The 22147-nt window shown below is 42.5% G+C and overlaps 1 protein-coding gene across 2 annotated transcripts in view; it reads right to left on the bottom strand.

Annotated features, from left to right (window-relative positions):
• Nucleotides 1-22147, bottom strand: part of NLRC5 (NLR family CARD domain containing 5) — a 106048-nt gene that overhangs the window by 30880 nt on the left and 53021 nt on the right. For both annotated transcript variants that reach the window (XM_069966002.1, XM_069966003.1), the window contains exons 26-34: nucleotides 19530-19610; nucleotides 9637-9702; nucleotides 8055-8138; nucleotides 7703-7786; nucleotides 7241-7327; nucleotides 5993-6049; nucleotides 3689-3724; nucleotides 1967-2050; nucleotides 1477-1560 (exon numbers count right to left, since the gene is read on the bottom strand). In XM_069966002.1, the coding sequence (XP_069822103.1) occupies nucleotides 1477-1560; nucleotides 1967-2050; nucleotides 3689-3724; nucleotides 5993-6049; nucleotides 7241-7327; nucleotides 7703-7786; nucleotides 8055-8138; nucleotides 9637-9702; nucleotides 19530-19610 (663 nt within the window). The remainder of the gene's footprint in view (nucleotides 1-1476; nucleotides 1561-1966; nucleotides 2051-3688; nucleotides 3725-5992; nucleotides 6050-7240; nucleotides 7328-7702; nucleotides 7787-8054; nucleotides 8139-9636; nucleotides 9703-19529; nucleotides 19611-22147) is intronic.

Below are 22147 nucleotides of genomic sequence, written 5' to 3'. Positions count from 1 at the left end.
GCATTATATAATATAGACAAACACACACGCATGCATGCACACACACACACACACACACACACACACACACACACACACACATATATATATACATATACACAAACGCATGCACACACACTAACACATCCATGGAAAAAAAACATTACACAAATCCAAGACATCCAATCTATACAGTACACCTTACATGTAACACACACTACATTCAGCCCTTATACAACTACATTGGTACACATCAACTACACACTACATATACAGTATACTTACTGCCTCTAGCAGCATGCTGTGTGTAGTGGTGCAATACCCCTCATGTCTATGGCAGCAGCAGGATGTGACACAGCCTGCAAACTTCTCCCCTATCGTCCCGACACCATTCATGGAAGGAGGAGGAGGACGGAGGCCACACAGTGCAGGAGGACGGAGGTCAGATCATACAGGAAGAGAGGGGGAAGGAGGGGGGGTCTTAAGGGAACTCACACACTCACACCAGGAGCACACACTCAGGGAGGATACCGTCCTGCAGCTTTTGTGATCCCCTGATAGCAGCAAGTAGCTGTGGCCAGGGCTCACTACAGGAGGCTGCAGGACGCTGTCTGTGTGCTCCTGCCTGTGTAACAGCAGTAGGGGGCCCCCGGGGGATGGGGGCCCTGGGCAATTGCCCAGTTTGCCCTCCCCTAACGCCGGCCTTGATCTTGAGCAGGGTAAACTTTTAAAATTTGCATAAAGGCCCCCATACATCGGTTCAGCCGATAAAAGTCTAAAGATTATGGGGACTTTTAGCATAGGTATACAGTTGTGCAAAATTTTTAGACTTTTTCCACCAATCTTGTTGATAAATTAAGAAGACAACGAATGAACAACTACTTGCTCCTTAGCTGATCACCGTCTTTATTACACAGAGCAATATCTGCCCAATTGGAGCCTGATTTCTCAGATAATCACTCTGTGTATTAGGGCCTAAACACATTTTAGTCAATAATAAGTAATAATAATAATAATAACAACAATAACTATCCATACTATCAGTTACATCAGGCGAAGGAAAAAAAATCTTTCTGGAAGAATTCTGAGAATGTGCCAAGAATATTCTGGAAACGGTCTGAGAATATTCTTTACAGAAACATTGTTCATGAATGAAAGATTCTTCTTGAACAAATGATTTTTTTGTCCAACTATTGTCCGACTTCTTTTCAGATGACAACAGTCTATTATTGGTTGGCTAAAACAACCATTCTGATAAATTGCAGCCAACAATTCATTTTGGTTGAAATTGTTCACTTTCATCAGTTTTAATCTAAGGTGCATGAGCACCTTTAGCAGAAGGTAGTGGTTTTTAGACAAGTAGATTAGAAATAGGAAGTAGACTAGCAAGAGCTATGTAAATCTGAATTCTAGGTGTAAAACACACCTAATCCAGCAAGCAGTAAAGTGTGTAAATAATAACATCTCAGATGGAGACTGAAGCTTTATGACTCTCACCTAATGATCTTTAGGATTGGAAGCGATGTCAGGAGACTGGAAATAATGTGAACTCCTTTATCACCAAGGTTGGTTCCTGATATACTGGGATAAAAGAACATGAATGAAAAGTTTCCAGATTTGAGGCAATACTTTACATGAAATACATTGCCATGGGTAAGGTCAGTACTAGTTGTTAAAAGACATCAGTAGCTCAGAATTTAAAATTATTATTTATTTTGATCATTGAATCCACACATTCTGCACACATACGAAAGGTAGATATGTTTTGTGTACATGTATGAACAATATCTTAAATAATATCTAAAGGGACACTTCAACCAAAAATTACACACTACACGAGGCCAAGCTATCAGCTGCTGACTAGAATACTTATACAGAACAGGGAACTCCAATGGTCTCTAGCCAAACATGGAATATTTTGTTAACAATTTATATACTACCTAGGGTGAACACATATTTTTTTTAGACTTCACTAGGATTAGCTTACCTTAGCTCTGTAAGACTTGTGCTGTGCCTTATCATAAGAGCTAGAGACTCCAAGTTATCTATTTCCAGTCTGCATTCATTAAACCTGAAGCATAAACATATTTGTGAGAACATAATCCAATAATAGGATTTATGCATAATATGGTATACACCTCCACAGTTTGTATATGTTTTTAGCTTGTGGTCAGGGGACTTAGTATGCCATAGACCAGTGATTTTCAACCTTTTTTGAGCCGCGGCACACTTTTTATACTTAAAAAATCCCGGGGCACACCACCAACCAAAATGGCACAAAATGTCACTAAAACAGTACATATTATACATATAGTTAATAATATAGATTCAAAATGTATTTATACTAACTCAGTGTGAAACCTGGGCCTGTTTTCTTCTCCCCACCATACTTCTCCCCCCTGCTTCTCTCCTGTGCTTCTCTCCCCCATGCTTCTCTCCCCTGTGCTTCTCCCCCCTACTTCTCTCCTGTGCTTCTCTCCACCATACTTCTCCCCCTGCTTCTCTCCTGTGCTTCTCTCCCCCGTGCTTCTCTCCACCAAACTTCTCTCCCCCCTGCTTCTCTCCCCTGTTTCTCCCCCATCCCCAGGTTTCTCTCCCCCATTGTTTTCTCCTGTTTCACAGGGGCACCATAGTTTGGGGAACTTTCCCCGCGGAACACCCGGCCATGTGTCGCGGCACACTAGTGTGCCACGGCACACTGGTTGAAAATCCCTGCCATAGACAATATGACCATAGTATGCCATAGCAATAAAAATGCTAATTTTATTTCAGTAGAATTTCTGGGTTGGAACCCTGCTTACCCTTACTTCTATCATTTAAACTGGGTTTGCCATTTTCCATATGGAAATTATAGAATAAGGCTAGGAAATGGCATCACTTTTTAATTAGTGGAGTCTACCTACTCCCCCCTCCCCCAATTATGAGAATGATGAAAATGCACCACTGATAAAGCATTGCTTACACTACTGAGTTTCCCCCTGAAAACCACAGCTCCTAGCAACCTGACTTTAGAGGCAACTGCAGTCTTCCCCATTCACTTAAATAGAGAAGTGCTGCAATTTACAGCTGGGTGGCAGCACTGCAATGTAAAAACAGCACCACACTAGCACTGCCTTCCTTTCCCAGAGGTCAAACTGGGTGTTCACACAACGTAAAAAATAAGCACAAACTACAGGCATCATGTTGTGGAAAAATTAGGACTGTAGGTTTGAAAAATAATGTGCCCCTTTAAAGTCAATGAGAAATCATCTGTGCACACACCGTATTAAAGAAACAGCTGTAAAATAACTAACACTCCCTTTTTTACAGCTGGTATTTAGTAAATTATGGTTGTCATTTTAACATGAAAATATGGCCGTATTTTAGTAAATTACAGCTGTAATAAACATACCCTGATCATAAAGTAATATCTTTATGATCAGGGTATATTACCCTATCATTTTTATCCTATCATATTACCCTATATTATTTTTTAAATACAAAAATAAAATGTAACACAAGTGGACGCCAACCCATATAGCCATATGGAGTGTAGTTAGACACACAAATAAAACTCTATGTATGAACAGATAACATATTATTGATTGGAGGTGGTTTTTAGGGCATACAGCTTTTTCTTTTGGATTCATACATAGTGTCATCACATTATGACATGCTGTTTATTATAATATTTAGAAGAAGGTACAGCCATAATGCAGCCAATTCTTACCTTAATGATTTCACTGTCTGAAAACCTGTAGCAATTCTGAAATCCAAATATGACCATACAAAGTTAAAAAAAATGCCTGACCATTGTTTTTCAAGTCATACATACACAACTTATAAAAAGATATATTTTAAACACATTAACACATTAAACTCAGAATTTCTTATTGCTGTGTAAATGTATTAGTTTATACATTGTTTTTTTTTTTTGCTTATGTCCTATGCAGGTACCTGTGTTAGGCAGGGTTCATATAGCCTTTTTTTGCAACCATTTTTTTTAGTGTACACTAAAATAAAACAAACTGATGTATTTTAATCCTTTTTTTTTTTTTATAGCGGAAGTCAATGAAAAAACACATGCGCACACACACATATGCATCTGTTTCTTTTACATTAAACGGATACGTTAAACGGATAGCAAAAATGCAGTGTCAACCCAGCAAACTACAGACAGAGAATGGAGATACAAATGTGTCCTCTATTCTCTACACAAGTACTGTTGTATCTCAGAGAAACTAGGTACATGGCCAATTATGACAACTAGTTTGGAGTTTAGTGCTTTCATAGTTGTGCTGACATGGGACTAATCTGGCATTCATCCGCAGCATTTGCACCAACGGTTAGCAGATTATTGTACATAAATGCACTATAAATGCACCAGTGTGTGCAAGGAGTGAAACCTTCGCCTACCCCAACCCAAATACCCCCTGCCTCCCTGGAAATTTGGCAGCATAGCCGCTACATACTCAAAGGCCTTTCCCAACATAGACATATCATTAGTATATGCCATCACAATCCAAAGAGTGGGACCTCTACAGTACCACAGAGTGGCCACAGCAGTAAGTTAAGCCTTTCTCTCATCCTCTGGCATTGTGTAGAAGATGCTGTACAGCCTATCTTTTAAGTAGGGTTGTGTAACCATGTAAGATAAAGCACCAGACTGGGAGAAGTACTGGGTCAGAGAAAAGCTACAGGGTGACAGACAACATCGATCAGACCTTTACTGATCAGACACCAGCAAAATATCTACATAGATACCTAAATATGTATACATTCACAAACACATATAAACAGATGCATACAATCTTATATACAGTATACATACTGCATTTAATAGGCACTTACACAAGTGCAGATACACTGAGATGCACCTACCCATACAAACACAGATACCAGCGTACACACCCACGCATTTACAGATATATTTATATGCATGTACATAAACAAACACACAGAGACATAAATGCATACAAACAGTTGTTAGTAGTAGTGATTATGCAGGTGGCTAAGCAGAAGCACTGTCCAACTAAAAATGCCTATTGCCTCACTAGCAGATGTTCAAAGTTCTGCTATTCTCTCTGCTGTTAGATTTACATGACAGGTTTACTTTAAAATGTGTACTATAAAAAGTATGACTATGCAGTAACAGCTATATACCATATTTAAATGTGTATTCAGGAGAATAGAAAAATATATATTTTTTGCAGGACTGGTTAAACCCTGGTCCAAACCAGTAACATCAGTATTAGTAATATTGAGTCTCCCCTAATTTCTATTCTAGTGCATATTAGCATTAGAATAGACAACGCACTTGGGGAAGCAGCCTGTGTCCCTAGTGCTGCAGCCACTGCATCCCTCTGCTTTCTTTGCTACACAGTGTCTCAGCTACAACACTAGTGACACTGGCTGCTTCCCCAGCTGTAATGTGAATTCTAATGGTAATATGCATTAATAATAGACATTTGGGAGGCTCAATATCACTACTGCTACCAGCAGTGCCACTGGTATGTATCTGTGCCAGGACCAAGCTTGACCAGTCCTGCAGTTCCAGACAAAGCCATTGGTGGCAGCAGAGAGACTTGACTGCAGTTATGCTGCCACTTAATGTGAAACAAAAATGGCACATTTTCTTTAATAATATTTTATTAAAAAGTTATATTACTTTTTACACCAGATTAAAGAAGTAATCCAGGATTAGAAAAACATAGCCACTTTCTTCCAGAAACAGCACCACTCCGGTCCTCAGTTTGGGTATGGTACTGCAGCTTTTCTCCATTAAAGTAAACCTGAAGACAGATGTGGTTCTTTTTTTTTTGGAAGGAAGCAGCTATGTTTTGTTAATCCTGAATAACCCCTGGCTTTAGGCAATGTTCTAACAATGTACTAAATATCAAAAAGAACATTATTTCCAGCTGTTGTTTAACAACAACGGCCTTCTTCTCGATCTTTAGTATGTTGTGGGACCATAGCCTAAAAGGAATATCAGTTAAATCCTATTTGTCAAGCCAGTCTTCTTAGAGCTTTTTACCTTCCATCATGACAGTGCTCGCTGTTCAGTTTGATGGTCAACTTACTCTGAAATGCACTAAAATGACAGAAAGAATTATTATTATTTATGGAAGTAATCTGGAATAATTCTGCTCATATGTAATCATATTTGTTCAACATATATAGCACATAAAACTGTGACTCATTTTCAATATTTTTTTTTATTTGTCAGATGCAAAACACCATGTTTCCCATCACTATGATATGGGGTTCACACACTGTCAAATAAATACAAAAAATCTTCATAAAATAGCCATAAAAAGCAGACTTTTTAAATCTAAAAATCTAAAAATATGTTCTAGGCTATGTTTACATACTGTCCTTTTACAGCCGTCCTTTTAAAGCCAAAATGCAGCCATCCAAAAAGACAGCCGTACAATTACAGTTTGTGAACTTAGCTCTACAGTAAGCACACTTTTTATAAAATATATGCACTTTCCATAGACATCTATGGTACACATTATTATAAAAAAGGTCACCTTTATACCTATTTTACAGCTGGGTTTTTTTTTTATTTTTTTTTTTTAATTTCAGTGTGTGAAAACAGCCTTAGGCCGTGTTCACAGGGGGTACAACAACGGCTGTTATTTGACACGGCCGTGTAACACAACAGCCATTTTTTTACATGTGTCACCCAACCGATACGGTACCGGTAAGTCTCTGTTCAGTCTAGTAGTCACACAAGGGCAGTCCTGTTTAGAGACTGACAGCTCTCTGTGTATAAGTGTGTGGGTAGAAAGAGCTGTCAATCACTAAATAGGACCACCCAATTGACTTTTTAATCCACAATATGTAGAATAGACAAGCCAGTGGCCATAGTCAGTGATTGACTACCTGTACACCTACATACAGATCATTTTCAGTCTTTGAATAGGGCCGCCCACATGACTACTTAGCTCAGAATGAGCAGCAATTTACATGAGTAAATAACCAGTTATCCTGAAACTTTTCCTACAAAACTATATATATATAAATCTGCTCAACTCCTCCTGTTCTATAGCATGATGCCTGCAGATTGGATAACAATTTCAATGTGACAGCTTACCTTCTTGTCTGTTGGATATGTAATGGAAGCGATCAGGGTAAGAAGCATCTGTTTTGTTTTAAAAAATTCAAAAAATAACAGCTCCTTATAATCCTACACCATCTAGTACTGGCTAATCTGTGATTATATTAGTTATTCATTCAAAGCCCTTCTTTCAGGCTTATATAAGTCTCTTTCACTTACCTGATACATTGAAGTTTTGAAGGAATGTGCATGTAGTGATGGACAAGTGGCATTAAATGTTCTCCATTCACCCATGGCTCATCAATACTGAAATATAGAGCATACCACTATTATTAGGTAAGAGCCCATCAACAAATATTCATGGCATCAACAATATAGGACCATGACAAGATGAAGATTTGCTTGCCTGTTACCCCTAAGAAGTAATTGGAGCAGATTTGCCAATTCTAATATTTAGACAGCATAAACTAGGTGGAGACTGGCTGAAGATATGCCATATGTATCAGTGGGTCATATTATAGGATGCATCTGGTGCGTCTTATCACATTGTTGTCTAACTTTGTATGTTATCACCTCTTAGCTTACTTGAGACACTATTTTGGGCCGTAATTTTGGCACAATTATGGCGCAGTGTTGCATTTCAAGGTTTTGGTGCAAAATTTGTGCAAAATTCTTTCTTACCTTAAGATGAAATGATGAGGCTTTCTTGACTCAAGTGTGAGAATCCCCTTCATGGCTTCCAAAGATATGTTGTTCCTCTTTAATCTGTAAGCATACATTATTTTATATGGCAATAAATACTAACAATACAAAATGTTGTATGAAATTCATTAGCCTTCAGTAAAAGTATTCATGCATTCTTTGTAATGGCTTTCAACACCTGAACTATGCAAAATCCTCAAAATTCATCTTTACATATGCAAAATCCTTGCTATGGCAAAGTGGCTTGTTTACGCTCCTCCAGGCACCCAGGGCATATCCTACCAGCTATGCCATATTTCACAAGAGCAGCCTATTGATGTGATCTACTCACTTCAAATAGTTAACACAGTGACTGTTTTCTAGCACAGCACAGAGCTTCTTAAGATGGTCTGCATGAAATTGATATCCAGATAATCTAATATGAGAAATGAAGAAAAAAACAGCCGTTAAGAAGAGAAGTAGTATAAGACCCAGGAAATATAATCAAATATAATAATGTCTTACTGTATATAAAAGTAAAGAGAGACTCTGTAAAATCAGAAGTATTATAACTCTTGCAGTTTGATGTTGGAGATGACTTTCGAGAAGCCACCAGCTATGTAAGGGACAGAGACACAGTAATCACATCATTCAGGAATATGGGATTTAGATGCCTTAAGACTCACACTTAAAGCGACTCTGTACCCACAATCTGACCCCCCCCCCCCCCCCCCCGAACCATTTGTACCTTCGGATAGCTGCTTTTAATCCAAGATCTGTCCAGGGGTCCGTTCGGCAGGTGATGCAGTTATTGTCCTAAAAAACAACTTTTAAACTAACAGCCCCGTGCCCTACGGCTGGGGCTTAGAGTATCTGTGCCCTAACTTTGCACCACCCATCTGTCCCTCCTCCCCACCCTCTTCATCATTAGGAATGCCCCTAGAACATTTTCTCCTGTCTGAATATTGCACAGGTGCCTTAACGATCCAGCCCATGTGCCGTGCTCACGCAGCTGATTAATAGGAGACAATCTGCCTTGAGCATTCTTAATGATGAGGAGGGTAGGGAGGAGGGATAGAGAGGGTGTGCCAGCCTAATGCATACACAACCTAGGCCAAGGCCATTGGGCACAGGGCTGTCAGTTTAAAAGTTGTTTTTTAGGACAATAACTGCATCACCTGACTGACCCCAGGACAGATCTTGGATTAAAAGCAGCTATCCAAAGGTACAAATGGTTTTTTTTTTGGGGGGGGGGTCAGATTGTGGGTGCAGAGTCACTTTAAAGAATGACATCTGGAGAACTGTCATGCACACTGAGACAAACAGTCAAAATTAAAGTGACACTGTCACCCCCATTTGCATTTTGACTGCTCTCCACAGGTGTAAAGGGTGAATGTTACAGCTTTCATTACTTATTTTATATCACACCTCATGGTGCTTGTTCTGGTAAAAAGTTGTTTTTATCACCTGTGGATTGGTATATGTGGACGGGGCCTCACGGACTATGTGCCACACTGCTCCACCCCTAGCGCCACTTAGCCTCGCCCCATCCATGACATCATCGTATAGGCCCCCCTCAGCGGCCATTGGTGTGGGACAATCTAGGGGGGGCTAGAGCTTTAGGCTGGCCCTTCCAATGGCTGCTGAGGGTCGGAGCCTATGTGGTGATGATGTCATGGATGGGGGCAGGGCTAAGTGGCGCTAGGGGCAGGGCGATGTGGCCCAAAGGCTGAGAGGCCCTGCCCACATATACCAATCCACAGGTGATAAAAATGACTTTTTACCAGAACAAGCACCATGAGGTGTGATATAAAATAAGTAATGAAAGCTATAACATTTACCCCTTACACCTGTGGGGAGCAGTCAAAATGCAAAAAGGTGGTGACAGTGTCACTTTAACTTCAAAGAATACAGTAATAGGACTGAAAGATTACCTTATTTTTATTGACGAGTCTCTAGAAGGTGAGAAAACAATATAAATTTCTTCACTGGGGTTCAAACTAAAAACAAAGAAAAGAAAAAAATAAATATAGCCATTAGGGGGCGCAACTTCCCCCCCCCCCTCCCCCCGAGCATGGGATCAGAGATTAGTGGCTAATGTTGCTGCTGAGGGTGTGAGCATGGTCAGCCATGGAGCCGGCAGGGAGATGTAGCAGTGAGGCGCTGCAGGGGGCCGATCATAAGAACTTGAAGACACTGGCCCATCATACATACAGTAAATTAGGTGACACGCTGACACAAAATGGCTGCTGACAAAAACCTGAGGGAATGCCAGTCAAACTATAATGAGTAAAAACTGAACTTTATATGTAACTTTGTAATAGCTTTGTATTAATGATATATTGCTAAGCATCAGAGTACCCCTAATATAAAAGTATAGGCTAGCAGTGCATCTCTGCTTTATGTATAGAAATACAGGTGTAAAGACTGTGATAAAGGTCCAGTTCCAGTACACCAGACTAGCCAGCAATATAGATATGGATTATTAGTCAGTAAGTAATCTGACTTTTACCATAAACCTGACACCTCAATTCTGGATTCTGATGTGGAATCCACATAGAAACCACAGCCCATTGCTTTCAATAAAAGTCTGCACCACAGTTTACAAAGTAAGGGTTTGTAAAGACACATCATTCATAAAATGGGGGAAAAGGCAAAATGAAGAAGTGAAGTGTCACTTCTTGATGCACATTCTTCATCAGGTAGATTTGATGCAGGTAAGCCCCCTGAATCCCCCCCCCCCCCCCCCCCCACACACACACACAAGTTTCAATGCAAAGGTTTCTCACAACATTTGGACTTTTACTAAGCTTATTAGCAGTCTCATTTTAAGCAAAAGGATATTAAACAAGTGCAGTATGTGCATATTTATCACACCCATCTGCTTGATGAGAACACTCTTGTTTGGTGTCATTGGCTGAATCAGCCTAAAGAATCAATGTGTCTGTATTGTCTTATGCAGCCTTCATACTATAGGACAGATGGGCCTGGCAGGATATTTATTTCTCAGTATACCAAAGATGATGTTTAACTTCTATATCATTAGGTTTGAAAGAAAAGTGCAGAAAATTATTTTTAAAGCTACAGTACACTATAGTGCCAAACTTAAACCGTATGGTGTCAGGGGACATTTCTCACATATGTCAGATCTGGCATAATAATATATAGACCCTTCCTCTCTAATTGACTTGCCGATAAAAAGAATGTCAGGGCAATTTCCTAGCAGACAAAGGACCACTGTTCAGCTGTTTTTTTTTGTTCATCATATTTTTGACTAGGAAAGTAGCTGTGAGGGTTTTAAACCAACCAGGAAAACATTTGCTGGAAATACATTTTTTGTACTTTTTTTTCATAACAAATTTACTTGGTGGTGATTGGTAATTTATCTGGAGAAGCCCACATGTTTAGGCCATAAATAAAATCTGCATATACACTCACCGGCCACTTTATTAGGTACACCTGTCCAACTGCACGTTACCACCTAATTTCTAATCAGCCAATCACATGGCGGCATTTAGGCATGTAGACATGGTCAAGACAATCTCCTGCAGTTCAAACCGAGCATCAGTATGGGGAAGAAAGGTGATTTGAGTGTCTTTGAACGTGGCATGGTTGTTGGTGCCAGAAGGGCTGGTCTGAGTATTTCAGAAACTGCTGATCTACTGGGATTTTCACGCACAACCATCTCTAGGGTTTACAGAAAATGGTCCGAAAAAGAAAAAACATCCAGTGAGCGGAAGTTCTGTGGGCGGAAATGCCTTGTTGATGCCAGAGGTCAGAGGAGAATGGGCAGACTGGTTCGAGCTGATAGAAAGGCAACAGTGACTCAAATAGCCAACCGTTACAACCAAGGTAGGCAGAAGAGCATCTCTGAACGCACAGTACCTCCAACTTTGAGGCAGATGGGCTACAGCAGCAGAAGACCACACCGGGTGCCACTCCTTTCAGCTAAGAACAGGAAACTGAGGCTACAATTTGCACAAGCTCATCGAAATTGGACAGTAGAAGATTGGAAAAACGTTGCCTGGTCTGATGAGTCTCGATTTCTGCTTGAACATGACAATGAGTTCACTGTACTCAAATGGCCTCCACAGTCACCAGATCTCAATCCAATAGAGCATCTTTGGGATGTGGTGGAACGGGAGATTCGCATCATGGATGTGCAGCCGACAAATCTGCGGCAACTGTGTGATGCCATCATGTCAATATGGACCAAAATCTCTGAGGAATGCTTCCAGCACCTTGTTGAATATATGCCACGAAGAATTGAGGCAGTTCTGAAGGCAAAAGGGGGTCCAACCCGTTACTAGCATGGTGTACCTAATAAAGTGGCCGGTGAGTGTATATGGATGTGTACAAACATCTTTTTAGAAAAAGATTTGTGTACAGGTTTCTCTAAGGTCGAGTAAGTTGTTCCTTGGAAGCAGTATAGTCCTGCATTAAGAAATTCAATATTATATAAAAAAAAAAAACGCTCAGAGCAAAGATGTTTGGATGAGATGGTTGTGAAGGCCAGATTTCCAACAGACTTTTCCAGTAATTACAAAGCATCAATATACTATTAGTGGCAAGTAAGGTGAGCATTGCTACAATTTGTAGGCATTCTGAATAAGGGATCCTTTGCAAAACCAAAGCGGATCCCTCTACTGCTTGGTCATACTGAATCTGAGGAATTGGGCACTCTCATGCTATGAGAGGCATTACACTCACTAACCAACTGCATATGTTTCATGATGTACATGGACATGCAAAAGTGATGTGTACTGTGCGACTATGCAGGTTGTACTAGGGTTTCTCTGTAAATCTCATTCATTGACAGCAAGCAAGGTATACAGTTGGTATATGGAGATTGCCGTAACAAAAGGTATGTGTGGTATACAAGCGTGTATCGAAACAAAAGGTATTTTCTGTAACTGATTGAACCCAGACACAATAGATGTTCCAAATACAGTCTTCACGCTATGTACACTAGTATATACAAAACTTTTTTATTCCAACAACTGTGAGGACTCCTGAATTTAAAACTTAGCTTTTAATTGTATTAAATAAAATAAACTGTGAATTTTGTGAAAATTTAAAAACAGAGCATGCCACAATGTGTTCATATATCAGAGTGTTGCTTATAGTATACTGCAACCACTTATATTAGTGTCCAAGAATAGGACAGCATAGTAATAATTGTAATGAGCAACAATAACTGTTCCAAGTGAATCACTAAACAGTGGATTTCTGACCATATGGCCAATATTGTAAAACTGGTCACTTAATCACAATGGGGAAGATTTATCAAAGGGTTTAAAATTTAGACTGGTGCAAACTGGCGACAGCAACCAATCACAGCTCCTCTTTCCTTTCACCAGAGCTGAAAGCTGAGCTGTGATTGGTTGCTTTGGCCAGTTTGCACCAGTCTAAATTTTACACGGCAATTTTACTGCAAATAAAAATAGCAAAACGTGGCCCTGTAGGTGGAAAAATAAAAGAGTTATGGGTCTTAGAAGGCGAGGAGGGAAAAACGAAAAAGTGGCAATTGGCCTGGTCCTTAAGGGGATAAAAAAATACAATGAGAAAAGAGAAAACTAAATTAAATCAAACAATTGGTGTGGAACTTGACTTCAAAACAGCATGGATTCTTCTAGGAACACTTCTGTAACGGAAGGTTGTTTTTTTTTTACCCAAGGGCTGTACAATAATGTTGTTATAATGTTGTCTGAAGGCAACAGTGAATTATGGCAGAAGGTCCTTCCAAGTTTTGGGATGCATTTCAGCAAATAGTTTGGGGGAATTTGTCAGGATTTATGTTATCCTGCAAAATACAGGCAGATTCATATTATGTAATACCATCAGGCGTCTGATTAGCTCCAGATTAATTAAGGATATGTTCACACTGAGTAAAACAGGCGGAATTCTGCAGCAGACCTTTCTGCCGTGGAATCCCGCCTGTCTCAGTGTGCCATAGCCCGTCTATGGAAGAGCGCGCACTCCTCTGCAGCCGCAGCTCTCTGCTCAAAGAAGTGACATGTCACTTTTTCAGAGAGCGGCAGCGGAGAAGAGTGCACCCTCTCATTCACTCACACTGGGACACTGAGCACGGCGGAATTCCGCCGTATTTGCTCAGTGTGAACATACCCTAATTCTGCAGCAGGACAACAACCCCATACAGCCAATGTCATTAGGAGCTATCTTCAGTGTGAAAAAGAACAAGGAGATCTGGAAGTAATGATTTCCCCTCACAGTGACCTCATCTCAATATCATTGTCTGGAATTAATCAAAGAGACAGAAGAATCTGAACACCCTTTAGCCACAGATGATCTGTGGTTACAAGATATTTGGAACAACTTCTGAGTTTCTTTATAAATAGTGATGAGCGAGTACTAAAATGCTCGGGTGCTCGTTACTCGAGCCAAGTATTTCCCGATACTCGAGTGCTCGTTTCGAGTAACGAACCCCATTGAAGTCAATGGGAAACTCGAGCATTTTTTGAGGGGACCCAAGTTCTGTAGAGGGAAGGTCGTGTGAAAACCTGTGAACCTAAGAAATTATTGGAAACACAACGGAAATGGACAGGAAACAGCAGGCGCAGCATGTATGCATGCCTCTGAGGCTGCCTAATGGCACCATTATGCCTAATTCTGTGCAACAGCCTGGTTAAAACAGAGGTAGGAATAGGGACCACCCAAAAACTCAGCCAGACACAGCATGGCAGTGAGAACACAGGGAACCATCAAAACACAGGTAGGTTATCATGAACCACCCAAAAATTCAGCCTGAAACAAGGCCAGACACTGCAGGGCCTTAAACACACAGAGAGCCATTACAAGTGAGTGAGGAAGCTAGTGAGGCTTCCCAAAACTAGGCCAGACACAGCATGGCATTCAGCACACAGAGAACCATTAGAAGTAAGTGAGGAAGCTAGTGAGGCTCCCCAAAACTAGGTCAGACAGTGCAGGGCCTTGAACACACAGAGAACCATTACAAGTAAGTGAGGAATCAAGTAAGCCCACCCAAAAATTGGAGTGAGTCCAGGGGCTGGGATATGTAGTGGACATGAACCGGGGTGCTGACAGCTAACTGGCTAGGCCAGTTGTCAGTCAGCACTCACCATCAAGGGTACACTTGATGCCTTTCGGGGGTGGTGGGGCCCCGGCCACGACTACACAAAAAAAATAAAAATAGAACAGCAGGCTGGTTGGCGGGGGCGCGATCGGCAGGCCCCCGGCAACCAGTCCCGCTCCTCCGCAGACGTAGTGTGACGTCAGAGCATGTCAGTGAGGACACAGAGAACAACGAGCCAAGGGCAGGCACACCAGTAGTCTACATGGATGCCAGTTAAGGCCCAGCAACAACGAGGCAAAGGCAGGCACACCAGTAGTCTACATGGATGCCAGTTAAGGCCCAGCAACAACGAGGCAAGAGCAGGCACACCAGTAGTCTACCTGGATGCCAGTTAAGGCCCAGCAACAACGAGGCAAGGGCAGGCACACCAGTAGTCTACATGGATGCCAGTTAAGGCCCAGCAACAACAAGGCAAGAGCAGGCACACCAGTAGTCTACATAAATGCCAGTTAAGGCCCAGCAACAATGAGGCAAGGGCAGGCACACCAGTAGTCTACATGGATGCCAGTTAAGGCCCAGCAACAATGAGGCAAGGGCAGGCACACCAGTAGTTTACATGGATGCCAGTTAAGGCCCAGCAACAACGAGGCAAGGGCAGGCACACCAGTAGTTTACATGGATGCCAGTTAAGGCCCAGCAACAATGAGGCAAGGGCAGGCACACCAGTAGTGTACATGGATGCCAGTTAAGGCCCAGCAACAACGAGGCAAGTGCAGGCACACCAGTAGTCTACATGGATGCCAGTTAAGGCCCAGCACCAACGAGGCAAGGGCAGGCACACCAGTAGTCTACATGGATGCTAAAGGTAGGCATATGGACCACAAATCATTTGGTACGAAATAGACAAAACAATGAGGCAAAATTAGGGATGCCAGTAAACTATAGGCCCAGCAGTAGTCAACATGGATGCCAGTTAAGGCCCAGCCAAAAGGAGGCAAGGGCAGGTACACCAGTAGTCAACATGGATGGCAGAGGCAGGCATATGGACCACAAATCATTTGGTTTGAAATGGACAAAACCGAGGTTGACATCTGGCATTCCACAATGGCTCTGCGTTGCTGGTAAACCCTGGCTACCATCTGGAAGGTGGAATTCCACCTCGTGGGCACGTCGCACAGCAGTCTGTGAGCCGGCAGTTGCAAGCGCCTTTTCACTGCCCTAAGGGTGGCAGCATCCGTGGTTGACTTGCAGAAATGCGCACAGATGCGCCGCACCTTGGTGAGCAAGTCAGCCAAATTGGGGTAGGTCTTAAGAAACAGCTGCAACACTAGGTTGAACACATGGGCCAGCAGTAAAGTTCTATGCAGGATGTACTCCCAGCAATACAGTGTAGTACCCACTAGTTTTGGGGGGGCTGTACGGTACAATCCGGCTAGGCCAGCTGTCAGTCACCATCAAGGGTACACTTGATGCCTCTCGACTGGGGGTGGTGAGGCCACGGCCACGGCTAGACAAGAAAAAAATAAAATAAAACAGCTGGCTGGTTGGCGGCGGTGCGATCGGCGGGCCCCTGGCAACCAGTCCCACTCCTGTAGCAGTTGGGGTAACATTCCCTGCATCACGTAACTCCCCACTCCTACCCCCACCACCCTTTAGATTTTCAATTTGAATGTAGCAGTTGGGGTAACATTCCCTGCATAATGTTACTCATTACCTCTCCCCCCACCGCTTTTTTGATTTTGAAATTGACTTTGATCCTTCAGGATCTGGCAATTGTCTCACCATTACAAGTGAGTGAGGAAGCAAGTGAGGCTCCCAAAACTAGGCCAGACACTGCATGGCATTCAGCACACAGAGAGCCATTACAAGTGAGTGAGGAAGCAAGTGAGCCCACCCAAAAATTGGAGTGAGTACAGGGGCTGGGATATGTAGCGGACATGAACCCGGGTGCTGACAACTAACTGGCTAGGCCTGCTCTCACTCACCATCAAGAGTACACTTGATGCCTCTCGACCGGGGGTAGTGGGGCCCCGGCCACAGCTAGACCAAAAAAATAAAATAAAACAGCTGGCTGGTTGGCGGGGGACCGATCGGCGGGACCCCGGCAACCAGTCCTGCTCCTCCGCAGACGTAGTGTGACGTCAGAGCATGGCAGTGAGGACACAGAGAACCATTAGAAGTAATACAGAAGCAATACAGTGTAGTGTCCACTAGTTTAGGGGGGCTTGACGGTGCTATCTGGTATGGACAACAACTGTACACATTTTGTCACCCCAATACAATGAGCAGTAAGAGTAAGTTCTATGCAGGATGCACTACAAATCCCAGCTATACAGTGCAGTACAGCAGGACCACCAGCCCCAAAATCAAAAAGGAGTACACTGAGCACTTCTTAGGGGTGTGTATGCAACACCGAATGCCCCCTTTCTGCCAGCAGCCGGTCACCACAGTGTGCTGGTTAAATCGCGGTAGCAGCACTGCAACTCCCAGCCAGCAGTCTGTAGTAATAGTATTAATAAAAGCTTTTAAGCCCTGAAAAGGGCTGTTTGTTTATATTGCTAGTATACACTCACCGGCCTCTTTATTAGGTACACCATGCTAGTAGCGGGTTGGACCCCCTTTTGCCTTCAGAACTGCCTCAATTCTTCATGGCATAGATTCAACAAGATGCTGGAAGCTTCCTCAGAGATTTTGGTCCATATTGACATGATGGCATCACACAGTTGCCCCAGATTTGTCGGCTGCACATCCATGATGCGAATCTCCCGTTCCACCACATCCCAAAGATGCTCTATTGGATTGAGATCTGGTGACTGTGGAGGCCATTGGAGTACAGTGAACTCATTGTCATGTTCAAGAAACCAGTCTGAGATGATTCTAGCTTTATGACATGGCGCATTATCCTGCTGAAAGTAGCCATCAGATGTTGGGTACATTGTGGTCATAAAGGGATGGACATGGTCAGCAACAATACTCAGGTAGGCTGTGGCGTTGCAACGATGCTCAATTGGTACCAAGGGGCCCAAAGAGTGCCAAGAAAATATTCCCCACACCATGACACCACCACCACCAGCCTGAACCGTTGATACAAGGCAGGATGGATCCATGCTTTCATGTTGTTGGGGCCAAATTCTGACCCTACCATCCGAATGTCGCAGCAGAAATCGAGACTCATCAGACCAGGCAACGTTTTTCCAATCTTCTACTCTCCAATTTCGATGAGCTTGTGCAAATTGTAGCCTCAGTTTCCTGTTCTTAGCTGAAAGGAGTGGCACCCGGTGTGGTCTTCTGCTGCTGTAGCCCATCTGCCTCAAAGTGCGACGTACTGTGCGTTCAGAGATGCTCTTCTGCCTACCTTGGTTGTAACGGTTGGCTATTTGAGTCACTGTTGCCTTTCTATCAGCTCGAACCAGTCTGCCCATTCTCCTCTGACCTCTGGCATCAACAAGGCATTTCCGCCCACAGAACTGCCGCTCACTGGATGTTTTTTCTTTTTCGGACCATTCTCTGTAAACCCTAGAGATGGTTGTGCGTGAAAATCCCAGTAGATCAGCAGTTTCTGAAATACTCAGACCAGCCCTTCTGGCACCAACAACCATGCCACGTTCAAAGGCCCTCACATCACCTTTCTTCCCCATACTGATGCTCGGTTTGAACTGCAGGAGATTGTCTTGACCATGTCTACATGCCTAAATGCACTGAGTTGCCGCCATGTGATTGGCTGATTAGAAATTAAGTGGTAACGTGCAGTTGGACAGGTGTACCTAATAAAGTGGCCGGTGAGTGTATACCCTGCCTACTGGAACGCTAAATCCTACACTGACACTCTCCCTGACCAGCAGCAGCTCTGTCCCTAATCTCTCACAGCATACGTCTGAATCGAGTACTGCCGGCGTCGACTTTTATATGGTAGGGTCATCTGATCTGGCCAACCAATCGCTGCTATCGACATGTATGGGTCCCACGTGATCGCAGGATGTACCAAAGAGTCTCCTGCATGTTTATTGGCTGCGGAAAAAAAACGCGCAAACTTACAGGAAACGGAAGATGAGATTTCCTCGAGTATCGCAAGATGCTTCTCTGAGTAACGAGTATCATGGAGTACCCTAATACTTGCTCGCGTACCAAGCTCAGACGAGCACGTTCGCTCATCTCTATTTATAAACTGTGTGCAGTTGTACCTAGAGGAATTGATGCTGTTCTTAATGTGTCACTGTCATTATAACTTTCAAAATCTGCTTTGTACACATCTATCATTGTTCATATCTATCTGCATTGTACACATCTATCATTGTAACCTATCTATCTGCATTATACATATTTATCTGCATTGTACCTATCTATCATTTTACATATGTATCATTGTACACATCTATCTACACTGTACATATCTATCTGTAGTGTACATATCTAGTCATTGTACATATCTATCTGCATTATACATATCTATCATTGTACATATCTATCTGCATTGTATATATCTATCATTGTAGCTACTTATCATTGTACATATCTTTCATTGTACATATTTATCTGCATTATACATATCTATCATTTTACATATCTATCATTGCACCTATCTATCTGCATTGTACATATCTAATCATTTTATACATAGTGTTACTGACCTTACTTCTTATACTTCTAAATCTCGACTACCCTGGTTGATTGTTATAAGCATATGTTCCATTTTCTTTCCACCATGTGTTAACTATATGGAACATAATTCATAACTCACATTCATAGTAGTTTTGTGAAAGCATGATCCCTTACCTGGCTCTGATCTCTGTAACATTTTTAACAGAAGAAAGTAACTGCAGAATGCCATCCTCTGATAGATGATTGGAGCACAAGCTGTAAAGAGATTATTGCACTAAATACAGACATATCAGATAGATCAGTGTCTCATGATAAAAAGATGATATTTAAAGTGACTCTGTACCCACAATCTGAAACCCCTACCCAAACCACTTGTACATTCGGATAGCTGCTGTTAATCCAATATCCGTCCTGGGGTCCGTTCGGCAGGTTATGCAATGATTGTTCTAAAAAACAACTTTTAGGCTGGGTTCACACTACATATATTTCAGTCAGTATTGTGGTCCTCATATTGCAACCAAAACCAGGAGTGGATTAAAAACACAGAAAGGATCTGTTCACACAATGTTGAAATTGAGTGGATGGCCGCCATTTAATGGCAAATATTTGCTGTTATTTTAAAACAACGGCTGTTGTATTGAAATAATGGCCGTTATTTACTGTTATATGGCAGCCATCCACTCAATTTCAACATTGTGTGAACAGAGCCTTTCTGTGTTTTTAATCCACTCCTGGTTTTGGTTGCAATATGAGGACCACAATACTGACTGAAATATACGTAGGGTGAACCCAGCCTTAAACTTGAAGCCCGTGCCAAATGGGAGTATCTGTGCCCTAACTTTGCACCACCCCTCCATCCCTCCTTCCCACCCTCTTCATCATTAGGAATGCTCCAGGCAGATTGCCTCCTCTTCCCCACCTGTGTCATCCCGGCACATGGGCTGGATCGTTAAGCAGCTGTGCAGTGTTCATGAAGAAAATGTCCCAGTGGCATTCCTAATGATGAAGATGGTGGGGAGGAGGGATGAAGGGGTGGTGCAAAGTAAGGGCACAGATACTCCTGTTTGGCACGGTCTGCAAGTTTAAAAGTTGTTTTTTAGGACAATAACTGCATCACCTGCGGAATGGACCCCAGGACAGATCTTGAATTAAAAGCAGCTATCCGAAGGTCAGTAGTGGATTATAATAGGGGCGTTTCAGGCGGCAGCCCGGGGCCCTGAGCTCCTGGGGGGCCCATGACCACCCAAAAAGACTTATACTTTCAGTGGTGTACTGTCTCCTGGATACACTTCCGCCATGATTTGCAAAAAATCACTGTTTTTTTATGGCAATTTTGCACAATTCAGGACATCATGACATTATCTATCCTGTACTATGAACGCCAGGCTAGTGCTTCCATAGTTACAGTGGGGTGGGGGGGCCCAGGCTTGGTGAACAGCCCGGGGCCTATGGTAAAGTTAATCCGCCCCTGCCGAAGGTACAAGCGGTTTGGGGGGGTCATATTGTGGGTACAGACTCGCTTTAACATAACCCTTACAATATTTGCTGTGTTTTCCAGTTAGGGTCTAAATACCAGCCTGTATTCCACTGTCACATTCCCAGGATGGTGGCAGGCAGTCTGTATTAAGAGATCAAGGCTTTGTATAAGGGGACAATTTTGATAATATTGTATTGGGCAATTGTCTTAAATCATAATCATAAAAGTTTATTTGAACATTTCCTGAGCTACTCCACCCTTTACAGTTGCCACATATAGGGGCACAGCTAGGACTCATGTGGCCCCATAACAAAAAACTGTATGGGGCCCCTAAATCCTGTACCGCCAACTCCAATACCCCCCCCCCACACACACACCATCCCCTGCCGGTGGGTGCTGGTGCAAGCCACTGTCCAGGGGAATTGTGCCGTAGCTAGTAGTGCTGTAGCTAGTACTATGGAGTCAGGCCAGGCTTCGCCCCTAAAGCATGGGCCCTGTAGCAGTTGCATGGTCTGCCTCTATGGCAGCTACCCCACTGGCCACACATATGGGAAAGCATGCAGGTAGATTATTCATTATTCATTCATTATTATGGCTGCAGATATTCACCTTCATTTAGCCATAAAAGCATTAGACAAAATGGAAACTGATGCTGGCTAGTAAAACCTGGCCTACAATCAGTATTAGGCTATGTTCACACAACGTATTTTGGTCAGTATTTGTAGGCAAAATCAGGAGTGGAACTTACAGGGTACTATGTGTGAACATAGCTTTATAGTCTAAGGGCCCTATTACACCAACAGATTTGCCGAAAGATTATCGGCCAAAGATTTGAAGCCAAACCCAGGAACAGACTATAAACAGAGAACGGGTCATAAAGGAAAGACTGTATTTCTCCTCGTTTTTCAAATCCATTCCTGGGTTTGGCTTCAAATCTTTGGAAGATAATCTGTCATCAGATCTGTTGGTGTAATAGGGCCTTAAGCCAAAGGTGTATGATGACCTGGGGTTAAGGGAAAGGCTCTTTGCAGGCTGGTCTCCAGAAATCGCTCTTTGTGATGTTAATTTTGTATCCTGAAATTTGCCATAATAAATCAGAAAGTATATGATACATATGCAATAAATATGTTATATGGTCAGTGATACAGGGTATAGTTAAGGTAGGGTGTATTCCCAAAACATATTTCGCATACAACAGTACAGAGCCCCAGGGTGCCCTGATGCTTTTACTCCTGAATGCATTAAAAATGTCATTGTGTTCATTCTATTTGATAAGATAAAGAACTGTAAATAAAGCAGCCTCCACATAGACACA

Source organism: Dendropsophus ebraccatus, chromosome 4 (assembly GCF_027789765.1).
Source record: "Dendropsophus ebraccatus isolate aDenEbr1 chromosome 4, aDenEbr1.pat, whole genome shotgun sequence".
In the NCBI taxonomy this organism is placed as follows: domain Eukaryota; kingdom Metazoa; phylum Chordata; class Amphibia; order Anura; family Hylidae; genus Dendropsophus; species Dendropsophus ebraccatus.
Note: the sequence above shows the minus strand (reverse complement) of the source record. Positions and strands in the feature narration are given on the sequence as shown.